This window comes from Gobio gobio (genome assembly GCF_949357685.1).
Source record: "Gobio gobio genome assembly, chromosome: 22".
In the NCBI taxonomy this organism is placed as follows: Eukaryota; Metazoa; Chordata; class Actinopteri; order Cypriniformes; family Gobionidae; genus Gobio; species Gobio gobio.
In genome coordinates, this window is record NC_137118.1 from 36,364,305 (window position 1) to 36,380,900 (window position 16,596).

General features: G+C 38.1%; 1 protein-coding gene across 1 annotated transcript; it reads left to right on the plus strand.

Moving 5' to 3' along the window:
* Positions 1–227: 227 nt before the first annotated feature.
* mmp30 (matrix metallopeptidase 30) lies at positions 228–16,365 on the plus strand (the record flags this gene model as incomplete). The annotated part of the gene is made up of 19 exons (XM_079804020.1): positions 228–379; positions 1,496–1,644; positions 1,724–1,849; positions 1,937–2,098; positions 2,268–2,418; positions 2,654–2,781; positions 2,865–3,024; positions 3,124–3,227; positions 3,336–3,392; positions 11,322–11,605; positions 11,698–11,942; positions 12,464–12,612; positions 12,692–12,817; positions 12,908–13,069; positions 13,228–13,384; positions 13,579–13,706; positions 13,790–13,949; positions 14,194–14,297; positions 14,407–16,365. 19 exons carry the CDS (start codon positions 228–230, stop codon positions 14,508–14,510), a joined length of 2,808 nt encoding a protein of 935 aa, XP_079660146.1. The 3' UTR covers positions 14,511–16,365.
* Positions 16,366–16,596: the final 231 nt, after the last annotated feature.

Consider the following 16,596-nt stretch of genomic DNA (forward strand, 5'->3'; position numbering starts at 1 on the left):
TGTGATGGAGCCCCCGTAACTGCATCACCAGAAGACCATCAAATAGCAGAGGTCAGTACCCATATGCCTTATATGTACTCTTATGTTTCTTATACATTTAATGTTATAAAATGTTCCTTCCTCTTTCTCCCCAGGCTTATCTGTCACAGTTCTACAGGGACCTTAATGCAACTAAACCCCAAAGCAGAATGTTGTTCCTCCCAGATATAGAAAATGAACTGAAGGACATGCAGGCATTTTTTGGACTGGAGGTCACGGGCAAGCTGGACTCAAACACTCTTGAAACGATGAAGCTGCCACGCTGTGGAGTCACTGATGTGGCCAAATACGGCCACTTCGAGGGGAGACCCAGGTGGAAGCAGAGCGTTGTAACATACAGGTAGGCTTAGTTGCATGTGTGCCTTCCTGTAGCTCAATCAGTAGAACAACACAGAGGTCATGATTTTGATTCCCAGGGAAAGCAAAAACTGATAAAATGTGTGCCTTGAGTGCAATTTTAAGTCACTTTGGATAAAAGAATCTGCCAAATGCATAAATGTGAAAAGTTTAGCTCCTGCATGAGACTGTCAATGAATGGACTTTGGGGGGCCAAAAGTAGTTTTAATAAAAAGAAAAAAGTTTGTATTTCTCCTCTATTCCTATTGTGATGGGAATATATGTATATTCTCTATTGTGATGTATATCTGAGTGGTTTGCTATTGGTCGATCTCATGCAAGTGACAGGTTGTCCCGCCGTCGCACCATCAGAGAAGAGACTAGATGTCATTTCAAGAGGGAGGGGAAGTTATTTAGATTAAAGATTATGAGTGCGCATGAATGAAAAAAAATATGATTTGCACAGCTAAATCATTTATAATAAACACTGCTGAAATTATGAATTGTCAATTGGTGTCATGATGACTTTAAAGTAGCCTGACGTCGTCATACTCAATTCTAGTCAGAATATGAGTCTGATACTGCTCCATTGGGCTGTGATTATGGGGCGTGTTTCAACCAAACCAAGAAAGACCTCAATTGGATAGACCTACAACCAATCAGAGCAACAGAGCAACGCAGTTATCAACAGAACTCAACTGCATGCAGACTGGAAGAAGTAGAAGAAGAAGATGAGTGTAAACAATCTTTGCCGGTGTTGTAAAAAGAATTTAAGGATACACAGAGTACTTACCAACACGATCATCATTTTTGAGAGAAATAGTACAGGAGAATGCATACGAACAAGTTCTAAGTTTAGGATTAGAATGAATTCAACCCAACCGCTCTTTGGTGACATGGATGATTACGTTTCTGTTTATCATCTGTCCATCATCGTATAAAGCCCGCCCTGACAATTTGATTGGTCCGAACAACTCATGTTCGGGTATAGTTGCTCCACAACAGATCAAGTCCAGACCGAATTTCCCGAACTCAAATGTTGTGGGCGGGCTAAGTTCGGCTGGCATCCAGGCTAACTTTAAAGTGGATACTAAACATGATTTACTTCTTTCTCTCTTAGAATTACTGAATATACATCACAGATGAGCCAGAGAGAAGTGGATGCCATTATTGCCAAAGCTTTCCAGCTCTACAGTGATGTTATTCCACTGGATTTCAAACAGATCTACAGTGGCACAGCTGATATCATGATTCTCTTCAAAGCTGGATGTAGGTTCTAAACACATATCCATTCCCTCAAATATTTGTGACACGCACACACAGATTTATATGTATTCTTTACTTTTAGACCATGGAGATTTTTACCCATTTGATGGCCCAAACGGGGTTCTGGCTCATGCCAACTCACCTGGTCCGGAGCAGGGGGGAGACACGCATTTTGATGATGATGAGAAGTGGTCCCAAAGTTCACAAGGTGAATGCACAGATGAAGTAGAATCACATGCTTATGTGTATGTAAATTATTACATTTCTATTTTAAAAACAAATTGAATTGCTTTAGATGTAAACCTGCTTTTGGTGGCTGCTCATGAATTTGGACATGCACTGGGACTAGATCACTCCAAAGACCGTTCGGCTCTCATGTATCCAACATACCGATACGTCAACACGAATGGCTATACACTTCCCCATGATGACCGACTTGGGGTCCAAGCACTGTATGGTAATTTTTTTATTTATTTTTTTCTTGGTGATGGAGAACTGTACATACTGCAATATCAATAAATTAAACACAGTAGAATACAAACATATTGTTTGGCCACTGGTGAACTTAATCATTTTAAATCAATCAATCAACATAAATATATATCCACCCATTTTCAATGTTTCAGGTGTTCGAACATCAACAGATACACCTGAACCAAAACCAGAACCAAAACCAGACCCAAATCCTGAACCAAGCCCACCAGAACCATGCAAGCGTGAGTTAGTATTTGATGCAGCAACCAGCATTCGTGGAGAACTGTACTTTTTTAAAGATGGGTAAGAAATGTTTTCTTACTTCACACACACACACACACACACACACACACAGAGAGAGAAAGAGAGGGGGGGGGTATGTGTGTAATCTGAATATATAAATAGAAATGTATATAAAACACAAATTACAAACCTAATATGATTTTGGCTAGGTCATCAGTGCAAGTTCATGTAAAAATGTAACTTAAAAAGTTTGATATAAAAACAATGTAATATGTCATGCCTTCATGTCCATCAGGTATTACTGGAAAAAGGGCTACTACAGTGGACTTTCAATGCTAGAAATAAAATCTACCTGGCCATCCATTGACTCTGTTGATGCTGCTTATGAGTTCAGTGACGGAGACAATAGCTTCCTTTTCAAAGGTAAAGTCTCATTTCCCAAAGAGTCTTTTAGTGGTGTATAAAATGTCTTCAGTAAATGTAGTTGTGTTGTCTTTCACATAAAGGTCAGCAGTACTGGGCAGTAAAAGGCAGCTCTACTTTGTCTGGATATCCCAAACCCATAACCAAATTCGGGTTTCCCACAAATGTGAAAAAGATTGATGCAGCTGTTTATGTGAAATCAACCGGGCGCACTTTGTTCTTTGTTGGAAGCAATTACTGGAGGTGATAATATATATAATATTATATTATATTATTTATGAATATTGTGTTGATTATGTTTTCATAACATCAAAACTGTTTTGTTTTTTTACAATGGTGTAGCTTCAATGAAAGAACAGGTCAGATGGACAGTGGCTTTCCTAAAACTATTCAAAGTAATTTTCGTGGCATTGGCTCAAAGGTGGATGCTGCTTTTGAAAATTATGGTGAGCTTAAACACTACAAAACAAAAACATTAACAATTCAATTATTCATTATTTAATGCTGTTCCCTTTTGTATTTTTCTCTAAAAAGTATTTATTTCTATTTTTTAGGTTATCTGTATTTCTCAGATGGTCCAAGGCAAACGGAGTATGATTTCACCTCAAGACGTGTGAATCGTGTTCTGTTGAACTATGGATGGTTGAACTGCTATTAAACATGAAAATGTACAGTATTCCTAATAATGTATATATATTTTGTTCAGACAAAGCCTTTGACTTTATTCTCTTTTAAACCACTAGATGGTTAATAAAGGCCTTCTGAAGGGAAGCGATTTGTTTGTGTAAGAATAATTTTTCATTTTCATAATTCATATTTAACACGTTATAAAGTAAAATATCTACAATAGCTTCCGCCATACAGCCAAGATCTTCCATTATACTATGTACTTTCTTCCAGTATGACAAAATTTTGTCACAGTACTAAAAACATGTATGAATGTATCTTTATCTTTATTACACTCGAAGCACAGGCCTGTAGCGTTAATAAACATTAATACGCAGCGGTGTAAGGGTACATTTTAGGGCACGCATTATCACATACAATAGCCCAGTCATTTTCCTCAATCGTTTGACCAATGTAGACACTCTTTAGTCCAGGCAAGGCAGAGGTATATTGATGTCCTTGATATTGATCCCTTTAGGCAGATTGGATTCAGTAATCCAATCTCTGTTATGTCCATCTTTAGTTTTAAGAAATGTTGTAACTGAAGGTCTTTGTAATACATTTTAATAATTATTTGTAATAATAAATAAGACTTTGGAATGTTATATTGCCTCACAATCTTTTGGAAAGACTTTAGAGTCCCCTCTGAAAATAGACAAGACATTTGGGAGATTCCCAGTTTAAGCCATGATGAAACCCCAATATTTTGTTGTTAAGAGTTTTGTTGTTAATATTGTTTATGTTAAGAGCAATCAGGATTTAAAGAAAGTGGGGAAGACAGGGAAAGAGAGGCACATCATTTTAAAATATAACTTAATATCTCTCCAGGCCTGAAAAATGTTTGATCCCTCCATAACTGCAAGTTCTTCTCTAGTGTAAATATTTCGGATGCCGTCAATTTTAAACCAATTCGAATCTGATTCAGACCAAACAAGTTTGAAGTAGTGATACAAACCATACAATAATCTGTAACAAAAATATGTTAATTTTCCGAAACGTTGTGGTTTTAATGTTCCGGAACAGTGTTTAAAAACAATTTTAAACACTCTTGTCAGCCCTTAGCCTGACAAGCCAGACCCACATCAAGATGTTGGGTCTGGAAACTCACCATTGACAGGGCTCAATCCGAGGGGCGGGATAAACGGTTGTCTTTCAAATTCCCTCTGCACGCCATTGGATAGCGCCATGAGCGCCACAACCAACCAGAGCGAAGAAGAAGGTGAAGCCGAGCTAACGGTAGTTGATAGTGACTTTCGCCGTATCCGGTAGGCAAAACTTTGAACATATCTTCTTTTCTTAGGAATGACTTCAGTGCCGTTCTTTGTTCTTTTCTCAAAGAAAAGCTTAACTCCAAGTATTCCAGAGTCGCGGCCAAAGCCGATTGGAAAGGCCGCTGTTCGTCAACTTTATTTACGAGTAGCACGCAGAACCTCCGCAACTCTGTCGTGACGTGCTGTCATTATGTTAAGCCCGCCCACCGACTCTACACACGCTGTGATTGGCCTGACCAGAGTTTGGTTTTTCCAGCTCTCAGGTCTACCGAGAGTTGCTAGACTACACTCGTGGGAAAATACATTTTCTACCGCTAGGGTGCGTCTAGATTTCTAGGCTAGTCAGCCCTATGAACTTCAAACAAATTCAATTTGGAAACATTTAAAAAAAACAGTGTCTCTTTGACATAGTAACAGCACGGTCTACTCTAGCTCAGCTCAACCAGGCCTCATCCACTTTTTTGCGTATTCCGTGGACTGGGATTATTTAAACGAGTAACATTATGACTTCATAAGATCAGGAAGAAAAAAAAACATGTTGTAGTCCAAACGAGTCGTTCTCTGTAGTTCTTGGAAAATGGATTCTGTTAAATAAAACCGAGTCAACACATGCAAGTGATCACTAGGTGTCGCCGTAGAGATGGGTGTCGGATTTTTTCTAAGCTTCCACAAATACGGCACATTTACTTCAATGCTTCACAAAGCCTCAGTAATTTAGTTTTTCTTTGCATCTATAATATTTCAATTTGAATACAGTTCAAATAATAATACCAATACATGTTTTTAGACCATGCACTCCAGACAAATCTATTTTTAAGTAAATTGGGTAGAGCCTGTGGCCCAATAATGCTATTTCAATAAATAAGCCTTAAATGTTTATAGTCTATACAATGACAGTAAAGAAGCAAGGTTTCTTTTCTTTTTTTTAAAAAGGCTTTGATTGAAGTTTTACGTAACCACTGGAATTCCCTTCAGGACACATCCAGTATGAGTTCCCTAAATCCTGACATGGATGAAAGGCACAAATGCAAAAACACAACCCTGAGGCGGAACACCTTTATTCATGCCCTAGAATGTAAACATAGGAAGTTTGTCCATATATGTCTGAGTGATCCTTATACTTAACAGAAGTTCAACCTTTTCTTATTGTACTGTACAAACACATAGCGATGACAAGACTAATCCATCACTCAGAAGCTCATACGCAGAAACGCCTATTATATCAACTTCAACAAGCATCAACATGCTTTGACAAAAAGTCTGACCTTTTATAAAGCTTTAGAGTTGTTTTATTATTGATAGTTGAGATTGTTTGATATTCTGGCTTTTACAAAGCTGATTACTGTTACATCTGAAGTGTGTTCAGTTAAGTGTGTTTTTAAAATGCTAAAGATTAGTTCGCTTCAAAATGAAAATGTCCTGATATTTTATTAATAAAATAGAATCCAAGATATTCATGTCTTTCTTTCTTCAGTCGAAAAGAAATTAAGTTTTTTGAGGAAAACATTACAGGATTTTTCTCCACATCATAGACTTCATTGGCAACCAAAATGTTGAAGGTCCAAATTAATGCAGTTTCAAAGGGCTTCAGAGGCTCTGCACGATCCCAGACAAGGAATAGGGTCTTATCTAGCAAAATGATCGGTTATTTAAAAAAATTAAATAAAAATGTCGCCTATATACTTTTTAACCTAAATTGCTCATCTTGCACTGCTCTGCGTCATGCCACGGATTGCACAATCACGCTGGAAAGGTCATGCTAGACGTAGGTGGAAGTATTCAAAAGTATTTAACCCCTTTAGTGTCAAGGATCGCAGACGGCCACAGATTACTGTTGTTCAACATTCACTGCTCGTAAAAACATCACAGTGTTATGCGCTCATTCGTCCTCTAGAGCTGTCAATAATCTTACGTGACTCAATCCTGCCCTCCCGCACAATGCTCTTCTGTGTACACTTCCTCTGTCTCTGTGAAGAACGAACCAATTCTACATTTCTACACGTGAACTAAGAAGCTAATAAACACACGATAACTATGGCATAAGGATTTTGTGTGATTTTCATGTGATTTCGGCTATTTTATATCAATAATGGATGTTTACATTATAAATGCTAAGCAGGTGAAGCAATGAGCTCCATATAAAATGCTAAATATAACATCAGCATATGAATAAAATCCCCATTAGATTGCAACAGGAAGCTAATACAAACACTCAAATGGTGTCTAAAAGTGACATTTTGAGTGAAAGTGTGCTTGTGTTACGTAGCTTTATGTTAACTGTAGCTCTAATGGACCTGTTGGACCAGGAGCTTTATGGGTGTTTGCAGGTAAGGGGTTGAATTCAAAAGTATTTAACCTGCCAAAAACAATTATTGCTTCCAAATTGAATATGCTCACATGCTCTTCTTGAGTTGAATTAGGCACTTTAGTTTTTTTGTAAATAACATTAAACAGATTCTGTAAATACATTATCTTACAAGTTTTCCAAAATGGCAGCTCTGCTACCTTCCTTAAATACCCAGACCAGAACAAAAGGGTTGTAAATATTTGCAACACAAACACCTGGTTTCGGGGGAGAGGATCAGATTTCTTAAAGATACTGCTCAAAAAGGAGAAAATAATTCTCATAAGTTTCAATCGCTCTCATCCAACCAGTGACTGCCGTGAAAATGAGCCCATTTTACTAATCGCAGTGAGACATTTAAAAAGAGACCAAACATGAAAGGGAAAAAACAATAGATTCACAAGATACATCATCTGTGGTATATATGCATTCTGTGACTTGAAACGGGGAAGGGAGGGGAAAATGGAGAGGGGCAGAAGGTTTGGGAAGGGTGATGTCCCACAGTCTTTCTGTGAGATCTTCTCTCCAGATTAGTGAGTTTTATTGTTCTATTGCAGGGGGTTGGATCTCAGCTTTTGTCTCAGCAGCAAAACCGATCCTTACAACTGTTAATCATTTTGAAGAAATTACTCCACAAATTTTTACTGACCAAGTTAAAGTTACTTATTTTCTTTGTTAGTTTTACTTAACTTAGTTAATATGTGAAATTTAATTTAGAAGTACATTTTACACTTAAGGTGTCAATGTTACTGTGAACTTATATATTTAAGTAGTGAGTAATATTGATTAACATGTACTTACTGTCCCTTGCTCTATGGCCTTTTTTTGCAAATACATCTGCCTCTTCATTATCTCTCAGCCCAATATTAGCACCACTTTTCCAAGAAGTGACGATTTTGTTCTCTTGAACACTTTATTCACAAATGTTTTATGCGCAACTTTGAATGGAAACCAACTTTTTAATGTTGAATTTTAGACAAAGTATAAACAAACTGTAATATACAGAAAATAACGGTTTAAGCTTAAGAGTTAAAGGTGCACTATGTAAAATTTGTTCAGTAAAATATCCAAAAACCACTAGGCCAGTGTTATATATTTTGTTCAGTTGAGTACTTATAATATCCCAAATGTTTCCAACTATTTGAAAATCATGAGAAAATTGCTATTTTAACCAAGGAACCGGGACGTGTGAGGGAGTCACCTGTCAATTGAGTCATATCTGCTATACCCTCGGTTTCCGGTTTTATTTTGCAGAAAAGCTTTACTCTTACGGCAGTCTGCAACAAGTGTCATAGCAGCCGCCGAGCGAACGCACAGAGTAACGTCATAATATAATTTTCAACACACTCAAATCTAATATGATAAACAGAGCTGCGTTACCTCACACTCATGACCGGAAAAGCGGAAGTGGAGCCGGCGACTCTGTCATAATAAAAGTCCCGCTGCTCGCGAGACGTGTGTTGCATTTATCTTATTAACAATCGCTCCAGCGGCCTTGCTCAGCTCCCACAACACTTGGACCTGCTCTGCTTCATACTACAGTAACGTTAATAATCGCATCCATGAACATGATTTTTCCCGAGTCCTATCCCGATTCTTTTCCACTGAAAAGAAAGACCACATATCCCAAGATTCTGCACTCAAACTTGGCATCATCAAACTACGCCTTTGTTTTAAATAGGCGACTTCTAGTGGACACAAAAGTTACGTAGTGCACCTTTATCTAATTTAAATACATTTTAACAATGAATATTGATGATAAATGTATTTAAAGGATTTACAGGCCCCATAAGAATAAGCTATCAAAGGAACATGAAAAGCCAGCTGTGGCGAGGGGGGCGTGGTTTAGCGAAGTCTGGGACGGGAGAGAGAGTCGGGCTGCATCCCAATTCGCATACTATCTACTACTAAATAGTATTCGAAAAAAGATTTAGTATGTCCCAAATCTTAGTATGTTGAAAAAAGTATTCCAAAGATTCCCGGATGGTTTACTATTTCCGGTCAGAATCCGAAGTGCAGATCGATGCGCACTCTAACGGCTGATATTGCCCACAACCCATTGCGAGATGGACGAGGATTCGATTAGAACTACAAACGCGGATAAAAAGTGTTTAAAAAAACTACAAACATGACGGTTACGCGAGTCTGACGGTTAAGTGGAGAGGATTATATAAAGTGGTTTGAGTGAGCAATTATCAGTATTTAACCTGACGAAAAGATATTTATTCAATATTATCCACATTATATTTCTCCTTCAGCAGCATTGAGAACTTTTGTAATGATACGTTTGGCCATTAACTTTGCAAACACACGAGAGGAGTCTCTGCACAAAGACCCACGAAAGGCAGATCAACGAGCGACTACATTTCTCTCCGATACGGTATGAAATTAAATTGAAAGTGGGGGATTTTAACTGTGACGATGATTGACAGGGCAGTTTAAACGGTGACGGGACGCACGTAACAGAGTCCGTTAAAGATGACGAAGTAGTATGTCCCAAAGCTTGCATACTCTTCTGCTACACACTCAAAAGTATGTACTTTTTCTTCACAAAAAGAGTACATACTTTTAGGACGTAGTATAAGTAGGCGAATTGGGACGCAGCCTCAGAGGACGAGCGGCACGTAAGTGGATCAAACACAAATGATGAACACCTGTCTCTTGTTGCAGTAATTGGCGTGGAGAGAGTACATAGATCGGGAGGAAACGAGAGAGAGGGAAAGAGAGCTGGAGACGGAGAGACAGACTGGAACTCGGCTGGGAAAAGGAAGCAGTGAGGAACTGCTAGAGAGAAACCGACGATTGAGAATTTATGAGAAACCTTTGTGTTGGTGCGAAGTGCACAGTATTATAACCTGAGTAAACTGAGTCAATAAACCAGCTCGAGTTCCAGTAAGCCGACCCCTTTGTCTTCTTCCTTACCGTCAGACGAACTTCACAACACCAGCATATCCAAAAATGTCTCCAATCCAAGTGCATGACGAAAAAGTACATAGAAATGCAAAACAAAGTCAGCAGACTGTTGCTCCCACCAGTCTGAACAAGACCTGATTTGCTCAAAACATCACATTACTGATAAGCTTACTTTTTTTGTGGGAGCAACAGTGTACTGACAGTTTTGCATTAAGATAAGCTGTCCAACATTTTGAACACATTTCAACCATCTCTCCCAAAAAAATTGTATTAAGGCCTATTAGGCCTCCATCTTTGTAAGTTGTAGTGTCATGCACGTTTTAATAGGCTGCTTGCAATGCTGAAAAGAAAATCTGTGACAGAAGAAAATAAAACTAGCCTGCAAACAAGCTCAAACACAAACAATGAATACACTACTAAAACTGCAACTGGTTGATGCGGATTTACATTATTCCAGTTGTATTGCATGAATATAATGAAAATATCCCTGACACCTGCTTTAAGGGATCCCCTGGTGTTAAGACTTGTATGGCTTAATATAAAATAAATTATGTCTCTTACTGAAATATGTAGTTGAAAACCCATGAAAGATCTACGTTATTTAAAAAATCCATTACATATTTAGACAATGGGCGGCACCATTTTGTTTGCGTTCTATGTCGATGGCTACCTTAACTTCATCCTACTGTGTCGCAACAATGTCATCTGTTCAGCCTTTTCAGTTTGAGCCAGAGCGCGAAAGTTGTGAGAATGAAAACATCGAAGAAGCTAAATATGAATCATCAAAACAAAGACAATCAGGGGGTTGAGGAGGCGAGAGTGGGGCAAAATAGATGGTCTCTCTGTGGCAATTGCTTGCCGATGCGAACCGAGAGAGAGTGTGTTTGCTGTAAGGAGATGCAATTTCTCGCTGGATCTGTTCAAGGAAAGTTTATGGATCAATCTAATGTTCTTTTTTTCTATGTTACATGGACATGTATGTGTACATGTGTATAGTTAAAAGGTAATAAAAATTAGGGGAAAAGAAAAAAAAGGAGAAAATAATAATTAGGGAAATAAAAAATTAGATCTCAAGTTAACACATAATATTAATTATACCTTTCAACACCGAAGTAAAAATGCCGGTAGGAAAACAGACATCACAATCTAGTGTCGGAAATTGGAAAGCCATCCCGTCTTACCAGAAACGTGGAAAAAAAAACAATGCCCTCCGGGGCATGACCAGAAGGGGGGATATCAAAAGCAGAAGCAGTGAATACAAAACCTAAAATCTTCCGGAAGCGGCCCATTCAGTTGCGTCAGAGATAACGTCATCAGCAACACAAACTTTTGTCTGACATGTTCAGACAGGAGCCAAAAGCCCATGAAACTCTGCAGTTTCCCACTTCCACCCCCGCTAATACTGCTGCTGATTGGAGATGATAAAACACTGGACAAGCCCCTTTTTAGACTATTTAGGCTTCTAAAAGGCAGAAACAGAGACTCTGGAGATCACTTTTCTTTCCCTGTAGAGGAAGAGGACTGCAGTATGGGGCACTTGACAGCTCTTGTTCTGACACTTGTGGTGTATTTGGCTCTTTGTGATGGAGCCCCCGTAACTGCATCACCAGAAGACCATCAAATAGCAGAGGTCAGTACCCATATGCCTTATATGTACTCTTATGTTTCTTATCTAATCTATACATTTAATGTTATAAAATGTTCCTTCCTCTTTCTCCCCAGGCTTATCTGTCACAGTTCTACAGGGACCTTAATGCAACTAAACCCCGCAGCAGAACGATGTTCCTCCCAGATATAGAAAATGAACTGAAGGCCATGCAGACATTTTTTGGACTGGAGGTCACGGGCAAGCTGGACTCAAACACTCTTGAAACGATGAAGCTGCCACGCTGTGGAGTCACTGATGTGGCCAAATACGGCCACTTCCAGGGGAGACCCAAGTGGAAGCAGAGCGTTGTAACATATAGGTAAATTTGGCTACATGTGTGCCTTCCTGTAGCTCAATCAGTAGAACAACACCCAGGTCATGAGTTTGATTCCCTGGCTGTTCCAATGTGTACCTTGAGTGCAATTTTAAGTCACTTTGTATAAAAGAATTTGCCAAATGCATAAATGTGAAAAGTTTAGCTCCTGCATGATACTGTCAATGAAGGGACTTTGGGGACCAAAAGTAGTTTTAGTAAAAAGAAAAAAAAAATATTTCTTCTCTATTGTGACGTACTGTATATCTGAGAGGTTTGCTATAGGTCGATCTCATGTGAGTGATAGGTTGTCCCACCCTCGCACCATCAGAGAAGTGACTAGATGTGGCAGCATAAGGGAGGGGAAGTTATTTCGATTAAAGATTATGAGTGCGCATGAATGAAAAAAATTATGATGTGCACGGCTAAATCATTTATAATAAACACTGCAGTATTCCATGAAAATATGAATTGTCAATTGGTGTCATGATGACTTTAAAGTGGATTCTAAACATGATCTCTCTTAGAATTACTGAATATACATCACAGATGAGCCAGAGAGAAGTGGATGCCATTATTGCCAAAGCTTTCCAGCTCTACAGTGATGTTATTCCACTGGATTTCAAACAGATCTACAGTGGCACAGCTGATATCATGATTCTCTTCAAAGCTGGATGTAGGTTCTAAACACATATCCATTCCCTCAAATATATGTGACACGCACACACAGATTTATATGTATTCTTTACTTTTAGACCATGGAGATTTTTACCCATTTGATGGCCCAAACGGGGTTCTGGCTCATGCCAACTCACCTGGTCCGGAGCAGGGGGGAGACACACACTTTGATGATGATGAGAAGTGGTCCCAAAGTTCACGAGGTTAATGCACAGATGAAGTAGAATCACATGCTTATATGTATGTCAGTTATTACATTTCTATTTTAAAAACAAAATCATAAATTGCTTTAGATGTAAACCTGCTTTTGGTGGCTGCTCATGAATTTGGACATGCACTGGGACTAGATCACTCCAAAGACCGTTCAGCTCTCATGTATCCAACATACCGATACGTCAACACGAATGGCTATACACTTCCCCGTGATGACCGACTTGGGGTCCAGGCCCTGTATGGTAATTTATTTTTTTATTTTTTTGGTGATAAAGAACTGTACATACTGCAATGTCAATAAATTACACACAGTAGATCATATTGTATGGCCACTGGTGAACTTAATCAATTATAAAACAATCTATAAATATGTATTTTCCACCCATGTTCTATGTTTCAGGTGTTCGAACATCAACAGATAAACCTGAACCAAAACCAGAACCGAAACCAGACCCAAAACCAAATCCTGAACCAAGCCCACCAGAACCATGCAAGCGTGAGTTAGTATTTGATGCAGCAACCAGCATTCGTGGAGAACTGTACTTTTTTAAAGATAGGTAAGAAATAATGTTGTATTTCTCTCATATGCACACAGAGGTATGTGCTTATGTGTTTTGAAGGGGAAAAAATCACAAATAATAAACCTAATATGATTTTGGCTAGGTCATCAGTCCAAGTTAATGTAAAAATGTGACTAAAAACAAGTTTGATTTAAAAACAATGTAATATGTCATGCCTTCATGTCCATCAGGTATTACTGGAAAAAGGGCTACTACAGTGGACTTTCAATGCTAGAAATCAAATCTACCTGGCCATCCATTGACTCTGTTGATGCTGCTTATGAGTTCAGTGACAGAGACACTAGCTTCCTTTTCAAAGGTAAAGTCTCATTTCCCAAAGAGTCTTTAAGTGGTGTATAAAATGTCTTCAGTAAATGTAGTTGTGTTGTCTTTCACATAAAGGTCAGCAGTACTGGGCAGTAAAAGGCAGCACTACTTTGTCTGGATATCCCAAATCCATAACCAAATTCGGGTTTCCCACAAATGTGAAAAAGATTGATGCAGCTGTTTATGTGAAATCAACCGGGCGCACTTTGTTCTTTGTTGGAAGCAAATACTGGAGGTGAGAATGTGTGTGTGTGTGTGTGTGTATATATATATATATATATATATATATATATATATATATATATATATATATATATATATATATATATATATATATATATATATATATATATATATATATATATATATATATATATATATATATATATATATATATATAGCCTATATATATAATAATGTTGATTATAATTGTGTTTTCATAACATCAAAAAAATATTTTTTTTTTTACAATGGTGTAGCTTCAATGAAAGAGCAGGTCAGATGGACAGTGGCTTTCCTAAAACTATTCGACGTCATTTTCGTGGCATTGGCTCAAAGGTGGATGCTGCTTTTGAAAATTATGGTGAGCTTAAACACTACAAAACAAAAACATTAACAATTCAATTATTCATTATTTAATGCTGTTCCCTTTTGTATTTTTCTCTAAAAAAGTATTTTTTTCTCTTCTTTAGGTTATCTTTATTTCTCAGATGGTCCAAGGCAAACGGAATATGATTTCACCTCAGGACGTGTGAATCGTGTTCTGTTGAACTATGGATGGCTGAACTGCTACTAAACATTTAACTGAAAATGTACAGTATTTCTAATAATGTTCATTTTATTTTGTTCAGACAAAGCCTTTGCCTTTATTCTCTTTTAAACCACTAGATGATTTAAACACAAGCACAACAATTCAGTAGGATAGTTCACCCAAAAATGAAAATTACCCCATGGCTTACTCACCCTCAAGTCATCCTAGACGTATATGACTTTCTTCTTTCAGACGAATACAATCAGAGTTATATAAAAAAAACTGTCCAGGCTAATCCAAGCTTTATATTGGCAGTAAATGGCAGCCAACAAATTTGAAGGCCAAAAAGTAATCCAACCGGTTAATAAAGGTTTTCTGAAGCGAAGCGATGTGTTTGTGTAAGAAAAATATCCATATTTAAAGCTACAATATGTATTTTTTCGCCGCTAGGGGTTGCTAACCTCTTTTGAAAAATAAAGGCGTAGATTTATGATGCAGTGAATGAGTGTGGAATCATGGAACTTGTCCCCATACTGATGGATCTAATAATGTTTCTGGATGAGTGAATGCATTCATGTTTTTTAAAGGGATATTTTTCACCCTGAAATAAAAATAAAGCCATCTTTTACTAACCCTGCTGTTGTTCCAATACCTTATGTCCTTCTATCTTTCATATAATGGCAGTGAATAGCGACTAGGCTAAAACATAACAAAAATGACACAAAAATATCACGTAATGATACAGTGAGTGTCATATATGGAAAGTGTTCAGGAGGCATACTATAAAGTTTTGCGAGAAAGAAACCAAATTATTCAGTCAAAATACTGAGCTCGGCCATTACTCTGTGTGCATTCCTGTGAATGCGTGCAAGCATCAGCAACTGCCAGCCACCCAGGATAAGCACACCCAGGTAGCCAAAATGGTTCGGCCCGACAATGGCCCAGATCCGGCATGCCGGATGAAATGACTCGGCCCAGTTGCGGCTGCCAGACTCGGGATGGACACGGGATGAATGACGCCCCAGAATCGGCCCAAATACACTGGCCTGAGTCCGGCTGCCAAAACTGCCGGCATTGGGCCACAATCATGCCGGCAAAAATACTACACTTAGCCAGTAGTGGCCCGAGTCTGGGTACTGAAACTGAGTCGGCAATGAGCCACAATCATGCCAGCATACTACATTTACTACAAATACAAATACTACATTTAGCCAGTACCAAGTCTTGATTGGTACCACCAATCAAAACTCTCCCATGGGTCCCAGCATGCATTGCGGCATGAATAAATGATGTGTCTGAATTGTGACTAATTTTCTTTGATTCTTGTGATGTTTTATAGTAGCTTGTTTTATGTTCAGAGTTGATGTTTATCTGATTATTTTTATTGTCACATTGTTAAAATCTATACACTGATTCTTGATGTCTGTTTGTGTCTAAGCAATGCTGTAGATTAAAAAAAAATTTTTTTAAATCCTGCATATTGTTTGATTACAACAACCATCCTGGCTCTCCTGTAGAATCACATGGCTATTATTATGAATACTACAAAACTAATAATACATTATCTCTATAACCAGAGCATTAGACTCTGAAAGAGATCAGTGATTGAGCCACTATATGTCATTGTAGTTCTTGTTCCTGCTCAATCATCACTTAATTATCTCATTAACATCAACACTGCTTCAATGGTACTTTAACTCAGTAGTGTGCACACACATGAACACTAGGCAGTGTTCATTTAACACGTTTTTCTGTGTACTATTACATAATTCTTACCGGTTTCATCTATGTATAACTTACAAATATGAATCACAAATAAGTTTATTAATTTGTTTATGTTAAAATTGAATGTAATTCAAATACATGGAAAAATTATATGCAATTAAAATACATAAATCTTATGTTTAGAATTTTTTTTGTATTTTTTATATGGCCATATCTTGCCCAAAATCAGACCAGCCCTTTTGGTCCGTAATTGGGCAGAATGTGGCTAAATGTGCCGTGTCTCAGTGCAAATCAGGCCAAATCCGCACATCCAAAGCCTAGCCAAATCTGGCAACCATTACTGGGCCAGAGCTGGCTGACTTTTGGTGAGCCGCTGCCAGAACACAGCCGAGAGAACCGACTCTCT